General features: G+C 38.4%; 1 protein-coding gene across 1 annotated transcript; it reads right to left on the bottom strand.

Moving 5' to 3' along the window:
- Window positions 1-153: 153 nt before the first annotated feature.
- Window positions 154-24,172, bottom strand: LOC122159654 (pituitary adenylate cyclase-activating polypeptide type I receptor-like). The gene is made up of 13 exons (XM_042817440.1): window positions 24,125-24,172; window positions 14,927-15,026; window positions 11,508-11,615; window positions 10,671-10,780; window positions 8,431-8,528; window positions 7,540-7,672; window positions 6,990-7,143; window positions 5,573-5,633; window positions 3,835-3,904; window positions 2,912-3,003; window positions 1,805-1,934; window positions 954-995; window positions 154-342 (listed from the first exon to the last, which is right to left on the bottom strand). Exons 1-13 carry the CDS (start codon window positions 24,170-24,172, stop codon window positions 154-156), a joined length of 1,335 nt encoding a protein of 444 aa, XP_042673374.1.

The following is a 24,172-nucleotide window of genomic DNA, read 5'->3' as shown; positions in this document are numbered from 1 at the left end:
TTGCAATGACCTCATGGCAAGGGGATTGGAACTAGATGATATTTAAGGTCCAATCCAAGTTATTCTGTGACTGACTGAATCTTTGAAAGCCACGAAGAATCCAAACTGGCCATGCCTTAGTGCATTCACAGCAACTCCGCCTGCTAGATAATTTCAGACAGAAGTTACACCATTCTGGTTGGCAGGTGTTTTCCTTTTTGGACTGATTTTTTCAAGCAGTGATAACTGAGTGACATAGTTGACTGGACTGTTTTCTTTGGACACAGTCCCATGTTTGTGTGTGAAGCTCAGGTATTCTTGATACCGCCATTTGCACAGCTGCTTCTTGAGTTCACTTTGAACCTACAGGGAAGGAATTTAAAAACAATCAGAAAATAAAGACAGAGTGAGCAATGAAAACAAAATATACCAATATTTTATAGCACGGCTATAAGGCCTAGATGCACTCAAATCAATCAAGATTAAGCCTTCATGCAGTTTTAGAAGGACTGAAACTACATCCACATTCACACTGAAAAATAAAGTTTCCAAAATTCAGAAGAATACAGGGGAGTTGCTATTGGCCATTGCTTATTTACTGGAAAATTGAAGGGAAATAAACTTGTGGGAGAAAATAAACCTGAAGAAAGTGCAGCGTTATAGGCTTTCCATTGAGATCCTGTGACAACTATCAGAGGTAAAGCAGAGCAAATGTCTCTCGACAGGAAAGTCACCAACCATTTGTAAAGGGTCAGTGCTTCATAGCTGATTCAGCTGTCCTTCTTCCAGAATTATTTGAATACAATTAGAATCAAAAAAGCAGCTAAGGGAAAAAGAATTTTGGGTATTTCTGCATTTGGGAACAGATCAAAGCACAGATTCATTATAGAATCAAAAAAAAAAAAAAAAAAAAAAAAATAAGAGATATCCATTATTTTCAGAGGTTTTGATAATCTCAGATACTTGCTACTCACCTCCGCATTTGAGAAGCAGTATAGAAGTGCAACAAAAAAGCCCTAGGACAGGGAGAATAGAGAAAAAAAATTAACCATTGTGATTTGGATCACTGAAACGGGGAAAAACATCATCTTTTATTCAAAATTTGAGTAAGACAGCAACAGTATATGTTTTTCTGTTGCTCCGATTTAGGTGACATGGCACTATTTACTGGGTTTTCTTATCTGGATTCAATGTCTCAGCAGAATCCAGAATATTTATAATATTACTAATGTTAGCCAGCCCACATCCAAACCATTCTGCAGACTGTGCTAGCACTGGTAGTCACAGTCCTGAGCACTGTTAAATTACTGATTTGGTAAATTATTAATGTGGTCCATGGCACAGATTTGGCTTAGGCCAACAGATGTTTTTCCAAACAGAGTCCAACATGGAAAAGGAAAAAGGGACGTGTTCAGATGATGGACTCGCTACTAATGAAGGGTAAGAGCAGAATAGATTGCTATATATTATCATTATGTCTTCAGTCCTCTTATCATCCTCTTTGTTACATGTGGAATTATTTTCATTTAGTCCTCCTTAATCCACAGGCTGATCTTTGTGGCACTCAGTCACTGTTATTCCATAAATGTAGGTGCATCTTTTTATTATGTGAAGAATGAGTCAGAACTAAGAAGTATTGTGAGATTTTAAATAATAAGATAGGGGAGCAAACAACATAAAGAGCTTGTTTGAGAGTGAGATGGAATGTGTGCGCTGAATTTAGACACATTATTAACACCTACTCTGATAGTCAACCTAAATAATGAAATAGTGTGGTGCTTCAGCTCAAACCTCTCAGGACTCATAAACTTTTTGTTCTGCTTACCTGAAAGGAACCCAAGCCTAGCTCAATGTAAAGTCGAGCTTCCAAACCAGTGCTCTCTGGGAAAAATGCAAATACGATGTAGTGCACTCCAAAGAGTGGGATCAAGAGCAACGTAGATTTAGCAAGTCTCCTGGCAAGTCAAGGATCAAAGAACAAGTCATTTTTACATGTGTGAAATTAGTGACAACAGTTTTGTTGGAACAAATTTTACTGCAGCTCAGAATGGATGCAACTATATCTAACGAAGTTGTGGAAAGATTGTTTTCTGGCACTCCCACTGTCAGCATCTGGCCAGCAAAGATGAACAAATCAGCATGTAAGTACTTCAGAATGATCCTTATGTGTTCTTCTCCATGCTATGCATACAACTGCTGAGGCACCAAACAGGGCATTCTAATCCACCCTTTTGAGACCAGTCTCAATTCCTTGAAGGTTTCTACCATGTAAACGCCTAAACTTCCACAGCTGCCAAGGACGATCTGATTATTACTGTCCACAAGACTTGAATCTGTTGCTTAAGCATTGGTGCTAGAACTATGAACAATGCCCTAGGGCTTTCTGCTTGATGTTCAGATCATTCCAGAAGGGCACAGTCTTGCACTGTAACTAAAAGACATCTTGGGAAGAATCAAATATCTTGCTAGTACAGGATGCTAGTCCTCTGTCTGCATCACTGAGATCCGCATTGATTTTAAAGGGGTTAGTAAACAAGGCAGACTACATTCAGTCATTAATAGACTAATAGCATGTTACTGTTGAGGATTAAAATGAAAATTATCTGCTTCTTTCCCTGTCTGTGTGGAAACGTCAAGTAAGATGGATGCATTACCTGAATATATTTACTCATTATAAGTTGGATCTTTTTGCATCTGTAGTACATTGCATTAGACTTCTCTTCTCACCCTCCACCCCCTCTCATGCCTCCCAGGTTCCTGCCTCCTCCCAAAGAAGAAACTCGTGACATTTGGGATAAAAAGACAAGTTTAGTTTACTATTTCTTCTGAGGACTTCTCTTTCTTTATTGTAACCTATTTGTTTCCTTGCCTGTAAAATAATATCTTAGGGCAGCTAAAATGGGTAAATTTCAAGAGAGCCTACAATACTTACACAAAGTGGCTTGAATTGCTCCCCCCTCCCTCTTGAGATTTCAATTTATGGACTAGAATTCTGATGACATTAATAAATATAATGAAGTTAACCTGAAAAGGCAAGACAGAATATGTAAATTTACTACAAGTCAGGAAGTATCTTCAATTGATATAAATTAACTACAAATCTTTACTAATAGGAAATACATAAACAGTGGACATTTGCTCTCAGATCATATCAGTATCATTAGAAATAATATTACTTTCTCCCACCATTATATAGCTATCTATAAAAATACGATCAAAATTTTGCTGGATGAGTCAAGTATACAAATCTCAGTATTGCTCTGTGTCTGATGTTATCTCATTGCATTTATTGTCAAGTCTTAGAAGATTCTTTAGTTTAAGTAGTCCCTCCAGTTTCCTTCATTAATAATAACACAGATTATAATAGACACAGTCTTAAATGACATACTATTTTCTTCCTAAATTTAGATGGAATGAATTTGCACACGAGACAATTTTTGTCATGAGTTTACATCGTAAGAATTCATTGTAAAAATACACTGGATAAAATGGTCTGGAGAAATTTCTTGAATTAAATCAGTTTCCTATTATCTATGAGATATCTATGTCAATATGGACATCCTTCAGAAACAGAACGCAGAGACGCAGGCAAGAACATGGTATGTGGAATGGATGTGTCAAAGTGGTTCTGCAGTGCCCTAGGATGACTCCAGAAAATGTGTGATATCAGTTGTGATTTAGGATTTTTGGTTAAAAAAAAAAAAAAAGCAACCAACACTATAATTTCCAACTCCTTGACATTCAAAAAAGTCAAGTATGGCATATGGCATTGCTTTTTTCCACTTCATGGGGAAGAAACACTAGTATAGCTGTAAGATTTCAGAACGTACTGAAGAAAAAAATGCAGAAACATACCAGTACAGTTAACAGAATGGGGCCCTTGATGATCCATAACACCACTCCATTTTCATCATCATCCCAACATCTGAAAAGGCAAACAAAAGCAATAATGTTACGTGCACCATTTGAACTTTTCACAACATACAGAACTATTTCTGTCACTGATTAGGAAAGTGATGGATGCTGTTTTAAATGATAACTCCAAGACCTCTACCAGTATTCTTTCCCTGATACCTCCCAGAAAATTTACGTGCAGCCCAATTTGAAGGAAATTTATTCCTTCTTTTTTCTTTTCTCTTTTTTGTGACACAGGATAGTGAGCTGAATAACGTTGGAGCTTACAGATGATAGCTTAACCAGCATGTCTGAGTGTAATGAGCATCATTAATGTAAGTTCAGATTGTTAGGCCTGTGAATTAGCTGTTGGATAAGAAAAGAATGGTTCTGATACTGTGGTTTGAAACTACATCTGATACCAGAGGAGCAACCAAATGAATGACGGTGTCTGCAATGAAAATGTTCCAGCTCTATAAACGTCTTCATTGGAGCTATTCCATTACACTGCCTTTGCAGTGTAACAGGATGTTACTAATCTCTTTTTTATAATGGACATACAAGTATACTAGAGAAGAAGATAGTGTGGGTAGTGGCTTTGCTGGAAGAGCACTCAAAGTTCCAGTGCTCTCCAGTCTCCTCTTCATAGAATCACAGAATGTCCTGGGTTTCAAAGGACCACAATGCTCATCCAGTTCCAACCCCCTGCTATGTGCAGGATCACCAACCAGCAGACCAGGCTGCCCAGAGCCACATCCAGCCTGGCCTTGAAAGCCTCCAGGAATGGGGCATCCACAATCTCCGTGGACTCTTCAACTGTGAGAACTTGTCAGATCTCTTGTTCACACTCTCCAATTTCCTTCTGAGCTTTATTTATAATGCCTTTGCAATTGTGCCAGGCTCTTTTTCTCTAGATTCAACAAATAAACCCAGCAGTCTGGTCATTCTTTAGAAGAGGAACAACAGGAAAGGAGGAAAAATGAAATCCTCCTCACACCTTTCCGTGCACATACAGTGGAAAGGATGACGACTTATGAAGTATTACAGTGGAGAACATCTGCTGCAGACACACTGCAGTAATTAGATGAGAGCAAAATACAGAGTGTGGACTATAGGACTTATTATTTCTCCCTCACTAAATCGAGTCCTGACAAGGTAGATATGAAATAGTATCTCTTCCAACTTATCATCCATATGAAATAACATGAGGGCCTTCAGGGCAGCTCTTTGTAAACAGTCCACTGTTTATAATTGGCATTCATGTTCAAAGACAAAAAATAACAATGAAAAAGAACAGAAGGAAAATAGCACACAAAACTACCTATAAAGATGTAACAGTGTCTTTGGGAGGTGCAGGTTTGAAAAGGATAAGGCTAGAAATTCATGGCTGTTTTTAAATGGAAGCACTGATTTTCTTCAAGTGCAGTTATTTCAAGGATTGAGCATTGGGAAACAAAACATGATTTCAACTCTTGCTGTGGCATTTCGAGTTTTAATTACTCAATATACGTACATCAAAATTAGAGATCTGGAAACTATTTTCTCATGTTCTCGTGAAGTTTAAAGATCTGAGGCACACCTTTGGAACAATATTCTTGTTTATCTGTTATTAACTTCTATTTTTTTTTTACCTGCTAGTAAATCAAAATACGTTATAAATTTAGATGACCTTGGCTTCCTTACTCAAACACTGACTTACCCTGTGTTTTGTTGATGGAGTCTTGTGAGGACCCAAGTAAGCATCACAGCAGTGGGAGCTCCTGGGCAAATCAACATGGAAAAAACATATTTTTTTAATGCTGTGTTCTATGGAAACTTTATTGAAAGAATGTTCACAGTGCAGCAGATTGGATGCCTCATTGAAACACAGACAAAAGTCAAATTACAGAAAACTTAACTCTCAGTTCAGAGAAAAAAGAAATCCATGTAGAATAGCAGCATGAAACTAAAATGAAAGAGGATAGGGGGTGTCGTGGAACTGCAATTTCAAAACATAGTTTTAAATATTCAGAACTGACATTTTAATTAACAAAGAGAAATATTTGTATTCATAATACCTAAGACCTGAGTTGTCCCGAGACATTTCTTACTTTTGATGGATTATAGGACATGAGCATTGCTGCAGTATTAATTGAGGTGTTTCTTTGTTATTTCATGTTAGCTGTTATTAATCAGGACCTAAGTGTTTAGTTTCTGGCAATCATAATTTGAGTAGCTCCAAATTAATATCCCTTTTATAAAATTGAGTTGTTTTCTTTCTAATGAAGTCAAATAAAGTCTGAGGATCTGGAGAAAAAGGGAAAATTATAGTGTAACTTGTGAGAATTTGGATTTCACTCTCAAAATAAAAACGCTCCGTAATCTCTCTATTAAAGTGTCTCTATTTTAGAATGGCTGAAGTGAGGTGCAAGAAGATAAGAGTTGCAGTAAACAATTATCTGCACTGAAATTTTATGCATTAAATGCACCTATTCTGATACTGGGGGATGTTTCAAATTTATGTATACACTCAAAAGATTCCTTAAAGACAGAAAATGTTTCTGAAAAAAATAAATAAAGAAAGAATTATTGATTCCTAGATCTGACCCTGTGCAGTCTCAGATTAATCTCTTTCTGCCTCATAAAAGCAAAGTGTCAACTTAAAGTTGGTCATTCAAACTTCTTCAGTCAGTGGAGGGAGGCAAGATGTTTTCAGGCTGTTATCCAGGCACATTAGTCATCTGCTTGAGGAACGGATTAATCACCACCACAGCATGCCTACCTCACCCTACTGACTACAGGAGAAACCTGGAGAGATAGCTTAGAGTTAGATTATTAACTTATAATGACATTAGTTGCATGAAATTAATTCCAGTCATAAAGAGGAGCGCAGCAGCCTTTAGAAGCGTTAGGATATTCCTATTCAAATGATCCATTCTACCTTCTTCAAAGTTTTAAATGGCGAAGTATCTAACAAGGTAAGAAATATAGATAACGGTATGGTTTTAATGTGGTGCCCCTGCATGAAAAGGTACCTTTCTTCAAATGAAATTATCAGAGAAAACCTCAGGATGTTTTATTTAGTTCTAAAAGTAAGTAGAAATGGTAAACAGCACAAAGTGGAAAACAGTACAAACCCCAGCCAGCAAAGATGAACCACCATACGTATTGCTTGTCCGAAACAAAGGTCAGCAAAAGCAGTGTCTGAAGGTATATTCCTTCAATAAGAAGCCAGAAGAAATTGGCTAAAATACTGAACTGGAAGAATGCCACTGCAGCCTTACAAGCTACCTGGAAATGGGAAGGAAGAAAAAAAATTATTAGATGTACTCTCCATTGCGTTTTGGTTCTCAACAAGTATAAGCAAAATTGAATTTTGCCAAACAGAAACTGAGGAATTTAATACAAGGTTTCAGAAGTTTGAATAAAACAGAATATCTGATTATATATATATATATGATTATATGATAGAAATGGATACTGCTCCATAAGACTCAACGAGGTTGTGCATTATATACTACAGATGAATGTAACCCATAGCACTTGATCTCATGGCTTGTGATACTGCTTGTTTGAAGATTACAGTTCTTGCAAACTGAAGGGAAATGGGATTAAGAAACGTCTACGTTCTCTTCGAATCACGAATTAAATATTAACTCAAGAAAAGAGAGCGCAGAAATTTAGTACCGTTGACATCAGGCAGTGGTCCATAGTTTCATCTGCAAACAAAACGGCATCTTTGGTGAAAACAGCAATTGCTCTCAGGATAAAGGAGACAAACAGGTGCATATGGATGTAATTCCGTGTACAATGGAACTTTCTGACGTGGAGAAAGAAAAGGAAAATCGTTTTTCAAGAGAAATTTCTCACGGTCTCATCAAAACTCAAACAGGAATACAGGATTACTTCAGACACTTTCCAAGTTCAATTTCCCCTACATGGTCCTGCCCACAGTCTAAACTTGAGATGAAGGAATCTCCTTCAAGATTTGGATATATCAACCTCTATACCTGGGTCTCTTTATAAGAGAGAGACTGCCCACTCCATCTAGGAAATTGCTTCTGTTGTCTGTGCTCTTGCCTGGAGATCAAGCTTAAGGCTTTTGTCCAGGTGCATTGAAGCCAATCAAAAGCAGGATTAATTTCCTAATATCTAACATTATCAAACATGACATATAAATGTCTTTCAACCTCTCTCCATTGCTCCTGATAATGTCTTCCACAGAAGGAATGAGCAGCTTGTAATGATTACAGGTTTAGGAAGTGAGGCATACTCAGTTTGTGTATGGTTTGTCCTGCTATGTACTGGAGAAATATTTATGTTAATAGCAAAAACAGCTTAGAGCATTTCTACTGTATGGTGCAATTAAAGAGACCAGGACAAACTATCCAGCCAGCTTTAGTGTTTTAGCTTCTGGGGGGAAATGACACCACATGAATATAGAAGAACTCATTGCCATTGACAGTAGAACATCTGAGAAAGGTTTGAAAATAGGTAAAAACAAAAACACAGATAGTTTGAAAAGAATTAGGATGAGGCTGTCTACAGACATCCTGAAAAGAGACCAATTATTATTACCTGAAGGCAGCAAAGACAATTAGAGCTGTAATGAGTGTAGTCACTGATGCTGCATAGCCAGCAGTGTAGACACGCCAAAATGCAGAATAATATGATTTCTATGAGAAAAAGAGAACACACACTGATGCTGGTGGTTATGCAGCATGCATACTGGTGTGCTTCAATAAGATACAAGTTCCCTCACTGGTCAGTCCCATCCCTTACATACTGCTTTAGATATTAAAGACCTGATTTAGGTTTCTCCCTCCATCACTAACATGCTTTTGATTATTTATTATTATTTATTTATTTATTTAACTTTGAAGCCCTCATACATGTGAGCCAGGTTTCACAGCCCATCAGTTCATTCAAAATAGTCACCATAAAATAGTTGGAGCATGCTAATTTTGTTAAATAACTACAATTTATCCTATAGGTGTATGTGGATTTGAGGATGCATAACTTGCTGTTGGGTGATTCGTGAATCAGCACACTTACATGAGAGCCATACTGTACTCCTTTTAGGCCAAGGGATGTTTCATGCTGATTTGAGCTATGGTTAAAAAAGGAATACAACTTGCATATAGCAAGGTGAGGAAACCAGAGCTCTGTGAAAAATTCTCATGGCGCCGTGAAAGTGAGAAAATTAAAGCCATGAAAGTAACCTCACTATCTTTAATTCCTTGGACAAGTAGTTCATCCAATGGCAATATGCACATTTTATTCTAATTTACTACAGGATCCCTTGATTATTCAAAATCCCAAGAAAACAAGTTTCTGAATTTTCCTCCTTGGAAATGCAGTGGACACTTTGTTCTCTAATTGATCCAATCTCTGTTTCTCCAAAGACAGCATTTCTAGGTTGAGGCAATATATTAGCAATTTTAAGTGGATCCATAAATAAATCAGGTAACCCTGACAACGTAGGAATCATCCTGGTGTTTCTGAAATACCGCTAATGTTTTTTACGGTATTTTCAAAACAAAGGTTCAAATTAGAAAACAGCTTCTTCAGCTGAATAAGGAAGTGTTTTGATGTGCTTTATATATTCTTCTAGGGTAGATAAAAATCAATGCTGTATACAAAAGATGCTTCACTGAAGATAAAAAATATAAAAGAAGTAATCCTCATAGAACATAAGTGGGGTTCTTATCACCTGCTTCCTTCTGTTTACAGAACAGTAGAGCTTTTTCATTTTGTATTCTCTTCATGGACCTTCAGGGTATGACTGAGATAACAAACCTGAAGAATTTTTTAAGCGTTTTTCTTTTCAGCTTCTCCACATAGCAGAGAAATATAAATATTTTTTGGTTTACATTTGGGGAATTTTGCTCCAGATATTTCTACTGCCTATTACAACCATGCTTCTGTTTCCAATTTTATGGAAACAGAATTCATCCATTAGGATGAATCCATCTATGTCTAGACTCTCTAAAGATTCAGATAATTGAACTATTACTTCTGTGTTTGAGCAATTACACCTCAAGAGCCAAATTAATGGCTTACACCAGAATACAAAAAAAGCTGGAGTATTAATGAAAACAGTCCTGTTCAACCTCTTGTCTTGCTTTGATCCGTGGCTAATCATCTTTTTCCACTGTGGAGTCAGGACTCTGACCATGCACAAGGATAAATTAGTCTTTTCTTTCCCAGATTGGAGAGATGTCCATTGCTTCTATCAAAATACCACAGCGAGAGGAGTGAGCTGTTATGGTATAGGGTCTAGTGCATTTGTATGAGATGTAGGAGCCTTGCCCAATGCAGAATGGGTACAAGGAGTGGGAATCCACCCTGTTCTCTTGTGTTCCATTTAGCAAAGATCAGAACTCACGAGACAGAGGCAGTGACCATGGCTTTAGAAATCAATACCCTTCAGCCACAAAGCAAAGCTCATCCACTGAAGAACTACCACCACCAATGCAGTGGGAAGCACTGGAACTACACTCAGTGGTTTCCTATGGCAGGTTGGTAAGTCTTCCTTGGAAGATGATGTGGATTCAAATCCTATCTCTCAGAGAAACAAATTCTATTGGACAGGACAGGTGATCTAGCCACAAATCTATTGAGTAACACCAAGAGAAACAAAGGATGGAGAGCTTTATATTAAGCCTAATTTGTTACTTAATAGGTTTGAACTTAACACTGAAGAAAGATCATTTCTGAATTCTGATGGGGCTCAGATATGTGGAAATATCTGTCTACTCAGCATAAACAAGAGAGTGTGTTTTAGAGACGTTCACAAACAGGAAATAAAAACCCACCTGATCCTCAGGACCTTTGCTGGAACCTTCATCAAATCCACAGGCAACAGCATATGATGGGAATGGTTCTGACCAATATGCCTCCTTTGTGCAGTTTCTCTGAAGGAAGCCTTTAATGGCAAAACATATCAGAGAATTAATTAGAGGATGGGTATGTTACATTGGGTTTTGTTTGTTCGTTTTCTGCTGTTAGTTATTTTTATATTTTGACAAGAAATGATTTTGATTCTTAAGTTTGGTCCTTGCCAATTTAGTCATGTTAAGTACAACTAGCCATACACAGTAAATAATCTGAACGTTTATTCTTTAAAAATTAACACGGATATTCCCGTTCATTTCAAGAGGTAGAATTTCTTTTAGGTAATATAGATGTTCTTTCTGTAAATTCAATCTTCACACAGAGGAAATCAAATCATGAAATCTATCCTGCATTCACAACATAATTTATGTGTATGAAAAAAGCCCTGAGCCACTTGATCTAGCTTTGAAGTCAGATATAATCCTTGAACTTGATCCTGCTCTGACTCTAAACTTAATTTTTCATGACTTCATAAGTCAGTGATTCTATGATGTATTCCATTATAATAACCTCAGCAATCTAGTGCAATTACCCATAGTTTTTAGATCAAGGAGACTAGGTAATTCAGTACTACACACGAAACAGAAAAGTATCGAATATCCACCATAAACCAAGATGTGTATGTGCATCATTACCCTGCGTTGGCTGACATTGGATGGCTTTGTGAATCATGAAAACGTGGAAGTTACTGAATCTGTAGGTACTAGAATTTATTTTTAAACCATGTAGGGATAATAAGAATATGAAAAAAGTCTTGCCATGGATATTGGTGATTTCTTCAAAAAATCTTGGACAAGGAATTTTAACTATTTCCCCCACAGCAGCTCTGGGCCAACAGCTTAGACCATCCCAATCTCTGGCACATCCTGGAAAGAAAAACAAAATTAAAAAAAAAAAATAAATGATTCTAAGTAAAGGAAATACATGGAGTTGATTTGCCATAATGAGATTGTCTATGGCTTTCCCACTTATATGTATGCATGAAGAAGAGTCACAAGAGGCCACAAAACTCTACAAATGAAGGATTGTATTGCTTTCCTCTTCCTCTTGAGTGTATCATCCTTCACAAGTGCACTTCTACCTTCTGTTTGGAAAGAATGTACATGAAATTCAAGCAGACACAATCTGAAAGTCAAATCAACTGCAGCTGTTTCTATTGTCAAAACAAAACAAAATGGAAGTAATAAAATAAAAATATGGAATAATTACTAGCTCTTGAGATTTTTCATTAATGGTTTCAGAGTCTAGATGAAAATAATTGAAAAATCCAACATTAACTTCTTGATTTCACATCTAAAGTCTATCCATTTCAACTGACTTAAAAGAAAAACCCATAGAGGCTGAAATCCAGCCATTAATCAGCCAACATTTTGTCAGTGGACTTCAACAGGCATTAGATCCATCCCAAAGCAAGAGAACTTCTCTGAGCATCTTGTGAAACAACCATTGTCAGCAGACCTGCCTGGTTCTTAGTCGTAGGTTCCCCACACCAGAGGTGGCTGACTGAAGATGCAGCACCAAGTGTCCAATTAAAAGTGCTATCAGAAGTTAAGGTTAATCATGGCTTTGTCACTGATGCCTCACATTGAGACTCCAGCTGCCGTCATGCAGTGGCTTTTGTCAAGCAGGTGTGGGTGCAGCACAGAAAAATTACCAACTACGTAAAGGTGCCCAAAACAATAAAAAAAAAAAAGCCAGCATCATGCTGTAGCAGAAACTGATCTCCAGGCAGTTATAAGGCAGATATAAAACAGTGCACAAGTTTTATTCTGGAGGTGTTATTTTCTTTCACCGATTCTTTTGTTTCCTCTGTGACTGATGAGAGGGCAAATCTAAAATTGTCAGGAGCTGAAATGTGGAAGCAATATTACTTGCTTGTAGCAAAGCAGAGTTCCTCTTTGGCTTCAGAAAGGAGAGTCCTGAGAATCTCTCATTAAGTTATCCTCACACCACCCTCTCGAGGATGAAATTCCTGCTATCCCCAAATTGCCAAATGGGAAAATAGAAGCCCCAATTTATTATCTCTAATTTTAATTGTCTAAAATACATTAGCTAAACTTAGCCATTTTCCCCCTACAATCAGTGTAAAGAGACAGGGACTTCCAGTGGATGATTCATCCCACATACTGGTGGCTCCCTTCTGAGGACAGGATGAATCACTCACTGCATGTACTCAGGTCTCTCTGGTGATTATAGACTAGGCTGCTAATTTGCAAATGAACAAAGTTAGGTAAGCTGAGCTCCATATAGACAAGCAGTGGTCCACGCATCTTAGGAGAAAAAGGGTCCCTCTAAAAAGCATTCAAAAATCATGAAGGAGCTCTAGGATAAAAATGTAGCCTATTTAACAACGTGAGATTAAGCAACAGATCCTTGTTTGGGAACGGAACTGGGATGTTTTCAGTCTCAAATTGGGCTCCATTTCCAGTGACTTAAAACTGATGGCTAGGCCACAGAATGCAGAGAACACTTTGCATGCTGAGGCTTTCAAAAGACTAATGAATGGCAGTCACCTGAGACTCCATATAGACAACTGTAGTAGCAATTACATCAATAATGTTGACATCATTAATATTTCAGACTGCTTCAGTCATTCTTTCCTTTTTAGACAGCAGAGAAGAGTAGGCATTTTTAGGGTGTGATTTGCTTTTTTAGAGCTTGATTCAACTGACCTGTTTTACCCACATCAACAAGAGAGGAATTATATCCTGGGTCTTCTGATGAAACTCATTAGACATTGCTGTGTACAATGAGAAAAATGCATAACAACTTCAGATTAAAACCTCTGCAATGTAGATGAATCCCACCTCTGATTCCCTTCTGCTAGGAAGTAACTCTGTATGATTTGTGATCTTTCAGTTTATTTCCTGAAAACTGAGAAACAAGTCAGGGACTTCTCCCATTGACATAAGTACCATAGGTACAACGTTGAGCATGAGCTGTTTTTCCTGGTCTCATGTTTCATTTCAAACTATTCTGAGAAAGGGTATAAAAAAAGCAGAAGAGATTTTTGTTAAATTCTTTACATCTCTAGAGAATTCATGTGGAAAGGAATCACTAGGAAAAAAAAAAAAAAATCACACTTGGAAAGTGTGATTTTAACAGAATTAAGAATTTTAAATAGTTTAACAGGGATCTGAGGGAACTGTATTACTTTTAGTGGCTTTTACTACAAAGGAGATTCCAGAATCATGCAATTATTTTTCTGTTGAAGAAAAAAATACTTGGAATATTGTTCTCCACCTTTCAAAGAGGAAAAAGTGTTCAACAAATCATGGTGGAAGATGCCTGGTTTCTACCAGAGTTTTGGGGGGGACTTTTAGTAGGCGTTCCCAGCATAGAATCTATCCAGGAGGTATTCTGGACTTGATGAAAGGGGGTGAAGGAGTGAGAGGAAAATAACAATAAGATAAAATTGATGAGAACTAGAAGAATGCCAGGTACCAAAGCAATTGGATAGGCTACAGAAAAAAACAGAATCGTGGAATCACCAAGGTTGGAAAAGACCTCCATGATCATCCAGCCCAACCTAATCTCGAAAAAAAAAAAAAACCCACACACAAAAAAAAAAACACAAAAAAACCCCAACCACAATATTTTGAAGAAATTGGGATTGTATTTGTTTTTTTTCCTTCTAGCAAATAAAATTTTCACCAAAATTTAAATGATTTTCAACATAATATACTAAAAACCATGCTCAAACTATATTCTCTGTAAGCTTCTTCTATTTCAATGTTTTTTTAAAAAAATAATCCAAGTATGATTTTCCTACCCAAACTATGCATCTAAAATTTTTCAGAGTACGAACTAATCATCTTAGTCTCATCCTGTAGATAGTAAAGAGAAATATGACTGTAAAGAATGATTCATCGCATCCTAAAATAAGCATCTAAGCCAGAAGCAGTGAAAAATTTTCTATGGACATCTACCTTCCTCCACTGACTGTAAGGGAATCTAAGAAGACACATCCTGACTTAGACATTGAGCTTCTAAAGATGCCTAAAAGCTGATGGGGTAAAGCTCCAGCCAACAGGAGAAGCACTTCATACCAAATAGGAGTAGAGGATAGGAATGTAGATCAAATTGTGACCCAAAAGAACAACTGATATCTTCACACCACACATCAGAAGTGATACAATTCATATTAATATCAGATCTTAGCCATCAAGACCATTACCTTTAAGATCAGGTGAAACAGATTCGTTCCTTTCTAAGCAGAGTGCTTCTTCTTTCACCACCTGCTGAAATATCTTGCATTCTGGATGGATTCCCACAACCTCAATGAGACAAAAGACAAAACAACCAGGAAATCCAGTGATTACCAGAACAAACAGAGCAGGGTTTCTTTCCTGTTTGTAACTTAGGGTTTGTAATTTGAGGTAAAATATTTTGCAGACTCAAGCTGAAGATTTTTCTGCAAACAGGACACATAAATGGCAGAAAGACGGACAGAGAGGAAAAGGAGGCTCTGATCCTGAATATATATCAGTTTATATACATGTGCGGGTATGCATCCCTGCTGGGATTTTCCATGGTAGCACCTTTTATGTAACACCTTTTCTTGAAGTTGGGCTTTTATGCTAGATCCTCCTTATATCTGTGTTTTTCACAAAACTTAAGTGCTCATTCGCACTTCAATAAACAAAAGTAAAGCCCAAGTATTTACAGAAATTAGAAAAAAAAAAAAACCACTTGATCATAGATGGAACTGAATGATTACATGATTTTGTCACCATACTTCCTGAGGATGTGCACAGAGGTACTACTTCCATTTCACCAGATGAGGAAAAGGAAAAAAAAACAAAAAAGAGTTATTTCATTTTGGAGTTGAAGGAATTACATTATTTCTCAGATAAAGATACCTACATTTGATCAGCTAAGTAGATTTCCAATCATCAACCAGCTCTGCTAACTGGGACAACTTCTTATGTACAGATACTTAATGTCATTAAGGCACTCTCAAATATTTTGCTTAGCCTCCCTCTCCTACTCTGAAAACTTTCAGATCCTCTGTAGAGCTGCATCATGTCTGTTCTCATTGTGAAGATGCTCTTAATAGACTAGAACATCTGATAACGATGGCAGGTACTTCTTCAGGAGCCATTGAACTCTGAGAAATTCTATATTGCTGGTGCCTACGTGTGACTTTGTTACTCAGGCTTCTTTTGCAGTCAATAGAAATCCATGGGATGTTTCACTTATCCAGGGAGGATCAATGACATTCGAAGTAACATAGGTTATCCCAAAACTTTTGTTGTACAATCAGTAGGTGTACAAAGGTTAGGCTTAGTAAGATTATCAAGATAGAAAGATAATCTAAATAAATGCTCACCGGTGTCGTAGGCTCACAGTAAACTCCACAGGGAGCAATCTGGTGGTAATCAGCTCTTAAATGGGATCTAGGAGAGGTGGAGCCAGGCTCCACCCCTTCTGGTAGCACAGGTGAATTGCCTTCACCTGTGCTCCTAGGGCTGACTCATTGGTTGCCTCAGGTGGTCAATCAGAGGTTCAGGCCATGACCAACAGTTCCCATACACTTGTGTAAGCCCTGTGTTAATTTTGCCAGACCTATTAAAAATTTCAAGCACTCTGTCTGGGTTGTCTTCAATAGTTCTGTGCATGCATGTTTAAGCAAGTGAATCAAAATCATTAGAGTCAAGAGAGCATAGAAAGCACATCAGCTATGTTGAGACAAATGAATAGATCACCAGAGTCTTCACTGGCTATAGTGGGATCTTCATGACATGGAATCATGGAATAGTGCAGCTCTAATGCCAGCTATTCAAAATAAAGCCAAAGGCTTTGAGAGCACTGATTTTAATTGAAATGATGGATTGAAGGATTTCTGAGAAAGACTGTAGGCCATTCTAAACCTCTAATGACTTTGAAAACACAGCGCAGATGAAAACATTGCTGCTTTATTGCCTTTTCAGTCACTGGAAGTTGATTTATTGGCTTTCAGAATGTTTTCAGTCAGTGGTGGTACTGGAAGCTATGTAGACTTTTTTTTACAAGATTATCTGCCTAGAGGAATAAAAAAGTAGGAACACAAATTTGTCTCCAAAAAACCTTCAAAAATTGTGCCTACATTTGGGTTTTAAAGTAGCGTGGACAAAGCACATTTAATTATGGGTCTCTAGAAATGGTTCATACATCCTAATATTAGAACAGAAAGAGGATTAAGGACACTGTATGAAAAGAAATTTAAGGCATTGCTTTTTTTCAGGCATAATATCCCTCCAGCAGTAATTTGAAATACATTCTATAAATCAGCATAAGTTATTCTTAAAATAGTACCTCGTGCTGTTCTACTGTAGTAACACGACTCTGAAATGTAATTTTTCAGATTTAATCTGAGTCCCATTTATCACTTTACCATTTAAAATGCATTTCAGTTGTCTACATAACAAACAAAAAAGTCTGAGTAATAGTAAGAAAATAATTACTACATAAATCCATTACTTCTGCTTATAGGAATGGAGTCAGGCAGACAGAAAGCAAGTCATTATTTCATTTTCTGAAATTCCTAGATCCTGTTGCTGTTAATGAGAATTTTTTTTAATGGATTATTCTTAGGCTTGATGTTTGAAAGTTACAATATCTATATTGAGTCCTCTGGCAAAAGACTTGAAAAGCCAGAGCACAAAAATAAAATCAAAACCAAGAACAGAGAATCAAAATGCTCTTGAGATAAAAGCATTTGGGGGCAGATGGGTTAACTTAACATTCCTCTTCATGCCGGAAGTGTAGGGAATAGGAAAAGCAGACAAGTAATTACTAATAAAAAGTCTCAACGGGGGGGAAGAGATACCTTTTTCCAAAGGCCAACTTAAGCAACACACACGATGCTCACAGGTGGAACTCATAATGAGAAACAGAGCAATTGTGCTCTCCCAAATGCATTGTCAAATGGGGAACATGTATGCCAGAATTCCTGCTGCCTAAAGGAGGAGGCTGCATCTCCTTTTTTTCTTCTTTTGGTAAATCCACACCTGCTAAACCAGTCCCTAAGTCACCATAACTCAGAGCTGCACTGTAGTGAGTGGAGTGAAAATAATTTGCAGTGGTAGTAGAAGACTGTGCTCTACCTGTAGGGAAGTTGTGTATTGGTTTTAGACGTGACAGAGGAATTGCTGTAGCAGAACAGATCCCTAGACCACGCAGTTTTGACTCTGACAGCAATGATGAATCATCAGGAAACATAATTTTAGGATTTATTTCAGAAATTTTTGGACAACTACTGCTGATGTTCACCATTGGTGAGATTGTAGTCAGTGCCTCTGCTGTCAATGGTTTAGCAATTAATTAGCATGCACGTTTTATTTGATTTTAAGGGATAGCATTTGGGGTGAGGGTAGCTGTAGTTATCAGAACCAGAGTTTTTGTTATATGCCAGTGCATAGATAAAATATTTCTGATAGTCTGGTGGTAGAAAATCAATATCAAGTGCAGTTACAGAGGTAACCTATGGCCTGCTCTACAAGAAGTAAAAATGAGGATGGTGTTGTCAGGAAACACTATTGAAGCCTTACCGAAAGTAACAGAACAAAACAACAACAACAAAAAAAAAAAAAAAAAAAGGACAAAAATGATGAAATGGTGCATACACAAGAAATTAAACCATTTTACAGCTACAGAAAAGCAAAAAGCCTTCTGGGCAGAACATTACTTGTGATTTGTCAGGTATGGTTTACTTATTTTTTTCTTATTTCTCACAGGGCCTCAAGATAAAAGTGCCTGTTGATGCTCTAAATTGTGTCTGCAGTTAGACACAGTTAGTTAGATGATGGGGTTTTCTAGAAAGTAAAGGGCCTTGCATTCCTTGTTTTGCCAGTTCAGGGACACAGTTCTGCAGTTTTGGATAAACCTTCTATAACCACTGAGCTCTTGCAGGAAAAGAGTTTCTCTTTTTCACCTTATAAAGGGGTAATTTAGGAGCCAAAGCCGAGATGTCTAATCTGATAGAGTCTTCACTGCCATGGTAATAAGCCAAAGAGGCTGGTTTAAAATGGTGCTTCGGTGATCATTTCCTGCTGGCAAGGCAATAACCTGGCTTTGAATTTACTGTAAATTCCATTATAGAGTGTCTTCACCAGAAGGCTTGAAAACACAGCTGTTTCATGCAGCATTGTGGGCAGCACTCAAAGGAATGAGGTCTTGCATTGCTGAGCTACTGAGCTGGCTTGAACATCAGCAACCAGTCAGAGCTCACAGGGGTGTCTTACATTTGAGTTCTGACCACTGAAACAGTCTTGCCTGGAAAAAAAAAAATAATCAGAAATGAACATGAAAAAGTTACTTATGACAAGACAGGGAATGTTAAAAATCTGAGACAGTTCATAGAGCCAGATTTTAGATTCATAATTACTCTTGAACAACATTTTATTAGCATAGAATCATAGAATCATTATGGTTGGACAAGATCTTCAAGATCATCTTGTCCAACTGTCCACCTACCACCAATATTGCCCACTAAACCATGTTCCTTAGTACCCCATCTGAATGTTTCTTGAACACCTCCAGGGATGGTGACCCCACCACCATTCCAATGCCTGACTTCTTTGGGGAAGAAGTTGTTCCTAAATATCCAACCTGAACCTCTTGCAAAATCTCTTGCCAGTTAAAAGCATCCGTTTTTGAGAGCCCATCCAAAGATGGTGCTTGAAGGCTGTTGTGGAGGTAGAGAAACCGTAATTCAGATGGCACATAAGAGACAAATCTTCAGTCATTAAAAAGTCTATTATCACACATGGGAAAAAATAAGGATGAATTCTATGCTCTCTAAAAATAAGGAAAATGCTGGAAAGCTGGGCACTAATATATTAGTCACTTCTGAAACTGCAATTCAGTGGGATCAAAGAGCCAGGAGAAATTTGGTAACACTTCATCTTTTTTTGACTATTCATTAAAAAAATGGAATCTGAACTTATCGACAAGTTAGAAACGTTTCAAGAACCTGAATGGTCTTTTTAGTGATCTGGTTAGTTTCTAATGCAGTCCAAATCTAAAATCCGAAAAATAGATTATGTATCAAGTCCATAAATCCTTCACTAAGAATATTCATCACTGCTTTTTCGGTCTCTGTCTCTACAGTTTGCATTCATCTCTTAGATCTTCTCTGAAATTGTCTCTGTACTCCCTGTTCTCTGTATCTGTGCTTCTCCTTTTCAGCTTTTCTGATACAACTCTGATGCCTGAATATTTTCTCCCACATTCAAGCCAAAGTTATCTGTCATTTGTATCATACAGACTCCCACCTTGGGTAAATTAAATGGTATTTTGTGACACAGAAAGCCACGTTCAAATATCCTGCATTCCCTGCCTGGTTTTAACTGCACAATGGTTGTGTAAGTTGGCCAGTAGTGTAGAAGACGCAGTTCAGAGAATCAAAACGTGCTCTAAAATGCATACTTTTTTTCTTCAATGTTGAAATGTTGATGAATATAATAAGCTCATAGGATGAAAGGCGGCTCACAAAAAGATTTGAATATGCTTCTAATCACTGAAGAAGTCAAAGTAGTCATCAGGCATTTTCATAAACTTCTCAATCTGTTGCATACAGCTCATCAAAACCCTCCATCAGGCCTGATTCTCTCCACCTGCCTGACACTTTTCTTAAAGATCCAAATGATGATTGGGTAGATCTGGGACGGCAGCCACAGGCCACATCCAAGTGAGAGATGATGTTCCCATACACTCCAAAAGGAGCTGAGGCAAACCTACAGCTCCGTAAGCTCCTGCTCATTTCAGTGCCCACTTCATCATCACTGCAGTGAGGATTTTGCTATCCATTGTGACCTATCAGTGATGCCTGTGTATTATAACATGGTAAATTAAAAACCTGCTTTCCTGTGCATCCTACTGTAGGGAACTGCTTTAGCAATGGGATTGGATGGGATGATCTCCAGAGGTCCCTTCCAACCCCAACAATCCTGTCATTTTGAGACAGAATTCCATTCTATTGGAAAACTGGAAGAAACTATTAAAAAGTAGCCACAATTTTTTACCATCAAAGCTTAAATGTGAATGTAAAAACCAGCCAGTGTCCAATTTTTTTCTACCATATCCAAAACCCGTTTGCCATTTCTGATTTTATTGGAAAGTCACCAACAATGTGTTTGGCTATCATAGAAAATCCTGTCCTTAACTTGAGAGTTCTGACACAGCCTCGATTCTCAAAACTTTCAACCCCAAAGGTAAAGTCCTATTTCCAATCTTTCTCTTCAGCCAACTAAATAGATTATTGCAGGAGTCATTTTAGCTTAAAATGACTATCTAGAGGGTATTTTCAGTGTTTGTTTCCTCTTTCTAACTCGATTACCTATGGAACAAGAGAAGATGAGACACTGATTGCCTTACAGTCGTTAGAGGAACATCTCTTCAAGATTGCTTTTAAGACATTGGAGTAATGCTTGAATGCTCCCCTGTGTATTGGATTGTATTTATGGGACTGTATTTAACTGCATGGCCTTGTACAGAACAGTGTTTTTTATACATACATATCTGTGTACGGTCAGTGTATGTGTATTAGTGTTGTGTACCTATCACTCACAGGTCATTCTGTATGTGACAATACAGATATAATAGCTTATTTTGTTTGTAAACTCTATGTAATTAGTATTATCTTGAGGAAAATGAAAATGAGAGTGCGTTACCAGCATAAATTTGATAGACCTTTAATTACTACCAATACGTAAAGAATAGAAGCATGTTACTATCCCTCCATTCTGCTATTTCCAGTGCTTAAACTAAAGAGAAATTTCTCCGTTGCTGTGTGTAAAGTGGGTTAGCCTAAGGGTGGGGATAATATCACCTAATCCCAGGGAACTGAAAGCTGGATGTTAAAGTTAACTGGGAATCTCACTCCACCAAAGCCATAGCTATTGCTCTTTGAGCCTTTCTACCCTTTCCCAGTTGTATGAAGAGACTCAAAACGAGTAGCTTTAGACATTAATTCCAAGTTTTTGATGGACAACTTTGGATGCTTTATTCAAGCTTCCTTTGATAATCAATGAAGGCAGACAGTTCGAGAGAAGGATTTCTCCTACCTCTCTTTGAGGACACAGTCTCACCATACAGAACCCGTCTCCCTCCATTAGCCCCCTCCAGAACAAAACACCTGAGCTGCTCCTTCCATCCCTCCAGCCGCCTATGGATGGGGAAGTTAAGGCCACTGGATCCTAGAAGAAAATTGCATGTCCCTTAAACTCAAATTAGTGAATAGTAGCTATGCCAGGAATTTAAGCACCCAGCTCCCTTTTATTGGGAGCACAGCTCCTCGCCATGGATTCGGATCTATGTGCCTACTGCCTCAGTGCTAACCCACCTCTGTTTCCATTCTCACCTCCACTCATTAAATCAGACAGAAGCCTTTTCCCAGAAATGTGAAAAGCTGCTAAGTGTTTGGAGAAGAAAGCAGTTCAGCTCAGCAGGATGGATGGTGAATGCAGTGTTTTTTCAATGCCTCCTTATCTTTTCCCTGAGATTCTGAGATCTTTAAGACAGGAAAAGTCCTTTTTATGCATTTCAGCACCTACTGCTCTCTGTTGCTTGTCACTTACAAGCAAATGATAATTTTTAATGTCAAGGACTACTCTCCAAGGCACAAAGGAGCTCTTGTGACATGCAGATCTCTGTGGAGCTGATATGAGCAAGAAGTACCTCGATGCATAGAGGAAGTTTTCAGGATTACCCTTCTGGTTTATTTTCACATCTGAGTGAAGAACTCTTTGGAGAATCTGCACTATGATTATTCCTGTTCTCTGATGTGTTCCTTTGACACGTGATAAAACTGCTTGCCCCAAACATCCAAGGATCTCTGATCCTCTCTGACAACTTGGCTCTGGGTACAGATCTCCCCACTACAGAACTCCCACTAGCCCACATCTGAGGTGTGCAAGCCACTGAATTTAGTGGCTGACTCTTCCCAGACAGAGTTCATACCTGACCAATAACTCGATCACAAAGCCTACATGGAGCATTCAGTTTGTCAACCTGGCATTTGTCTTCTCTCACCCCACCTAATAAGGCATTTATGATGGGAACTGACTGCTGCAGTATGCTGAAGTGTTAAAATGCGTGGCAGCCCACAGGTGTGCGTGATACATCAGGTTAGCTCTGCTCTGCAGACATCTGCAAGAATACACTGTGTCAATGATATGTGTAAAAAGGGCCATCCAGCTGCCGAAGGCACTCTACCTGTAGCAGCAGGATGATTCAGGTTGAATAATAACCACAGGTAACAAGATTTATGTAGCAAGAATCCGCATCATAACGCTTGCAAATAAAACTGAGTAAATACAGAGAAAAAGTGAGTGTTCCAGAAGATGGGAGGTAAGAATGAGCATCTTTTCACCTTTTAAAAGTGAAGGGCAGAATCCAGTCTGTGACCATCTAGCATTACTAGGAAAAATCAGGCTCTGTAGGAGCATTCACTGCATCTGTCTTTTGCAGGACAAGATGAAATGCCTCCAGGGAAGGTAATGGTTTCCTCACTGACTACAGAGGGAGCCTGAATCCCAGTCTATGCTAAATATTTAACTCCAATATGGCTCAAGGTAGAATTAATGAGCCCCCAAGAATCACACAGGAAGGTCTGCAGACAACTCTTTGAGGCCAAGGAAGAGGAGATATGACTCTACTTACACCTACACCTGCTGTGGCTCATCAGCACAGGCAACACCAGCAGCTGGCAAGGGAGGGATGTACACACTCTCTGTACATGTCCCTCTGCTCATCCATCTTCCCTGATGCTTAACATTACAATCTCACCTGCTGCCTCCAGCACACAGCAGACACGAGATGCTTCGTGTTCCTGCTTGGTTAGAAGCAGCTGCCTTCAGGAGTAAAAACATCAGCGCCCTCTCAAAGAGATAAATATGCCATACCCATCAGGAGAAAGTATTCTTTTCTAGTTATCCTCCCCCTTCTGCAAAGTAGCCTTTCATATGGCAAGGGAGACAGGAAACTGTCCCTTCCTGTCCCTCTGAAGCCATACTACACCTGTTCTGATTTAGGATTGCTTTTCTATCCTTTGGAAACTGCACTTTTAATCAACAGGAACCGAAAGACGTATTGATAACATTTTAAGGCTTGAAAACTATAATAATAATAATAACAGAAACTAACCTCCTTACTCACAAATGTGCTTTATTCCTCCTCCTCTTGCTTTTTCTTTTCCTTTTTTTCCTCTCCTTTCTCTTACATCTCTTTCCTTCTGTCCACTCCCCGCTCAGACAAAAGTTACACTGCCTCTGGATCAACCCCCCCACCTTGATTTCCCCCCACGACGGGTCGTGGTGCAGCGATGGATCCCTCCAGCTGCGGGCAGCAGCCAGATGTGCAACGCCCTGCCTCCATCCCGCCGGACACTCACCAAAGGCAGCAGCAGCAACCAGCACAAACTTCGCATTCTCCGCAGCAT

This window comes from Centrocercus urophasianus, unplaced genomic scaffold (assembly GCF_019232065.1).
Source record: "Centrocercus urophasianus isolate 14NV4802_14NV808 unplaced genomic scaffold, USGS_Curo_1.0 seq_16, whole genome shotgun sequence".
In the NCBI taxonomy this organism is placed as follows: Eukaryota; Metazoa; Chordata; class Aves; order Galliformes; family Phasianidae; genus Centrocercus; species Centrocercus urophasianus.
The sequence above is the reverse complement of the archived record's forward strand: the minus strand, read 5'-3'. Positions and strand labels throughout refer to the sequence as shown.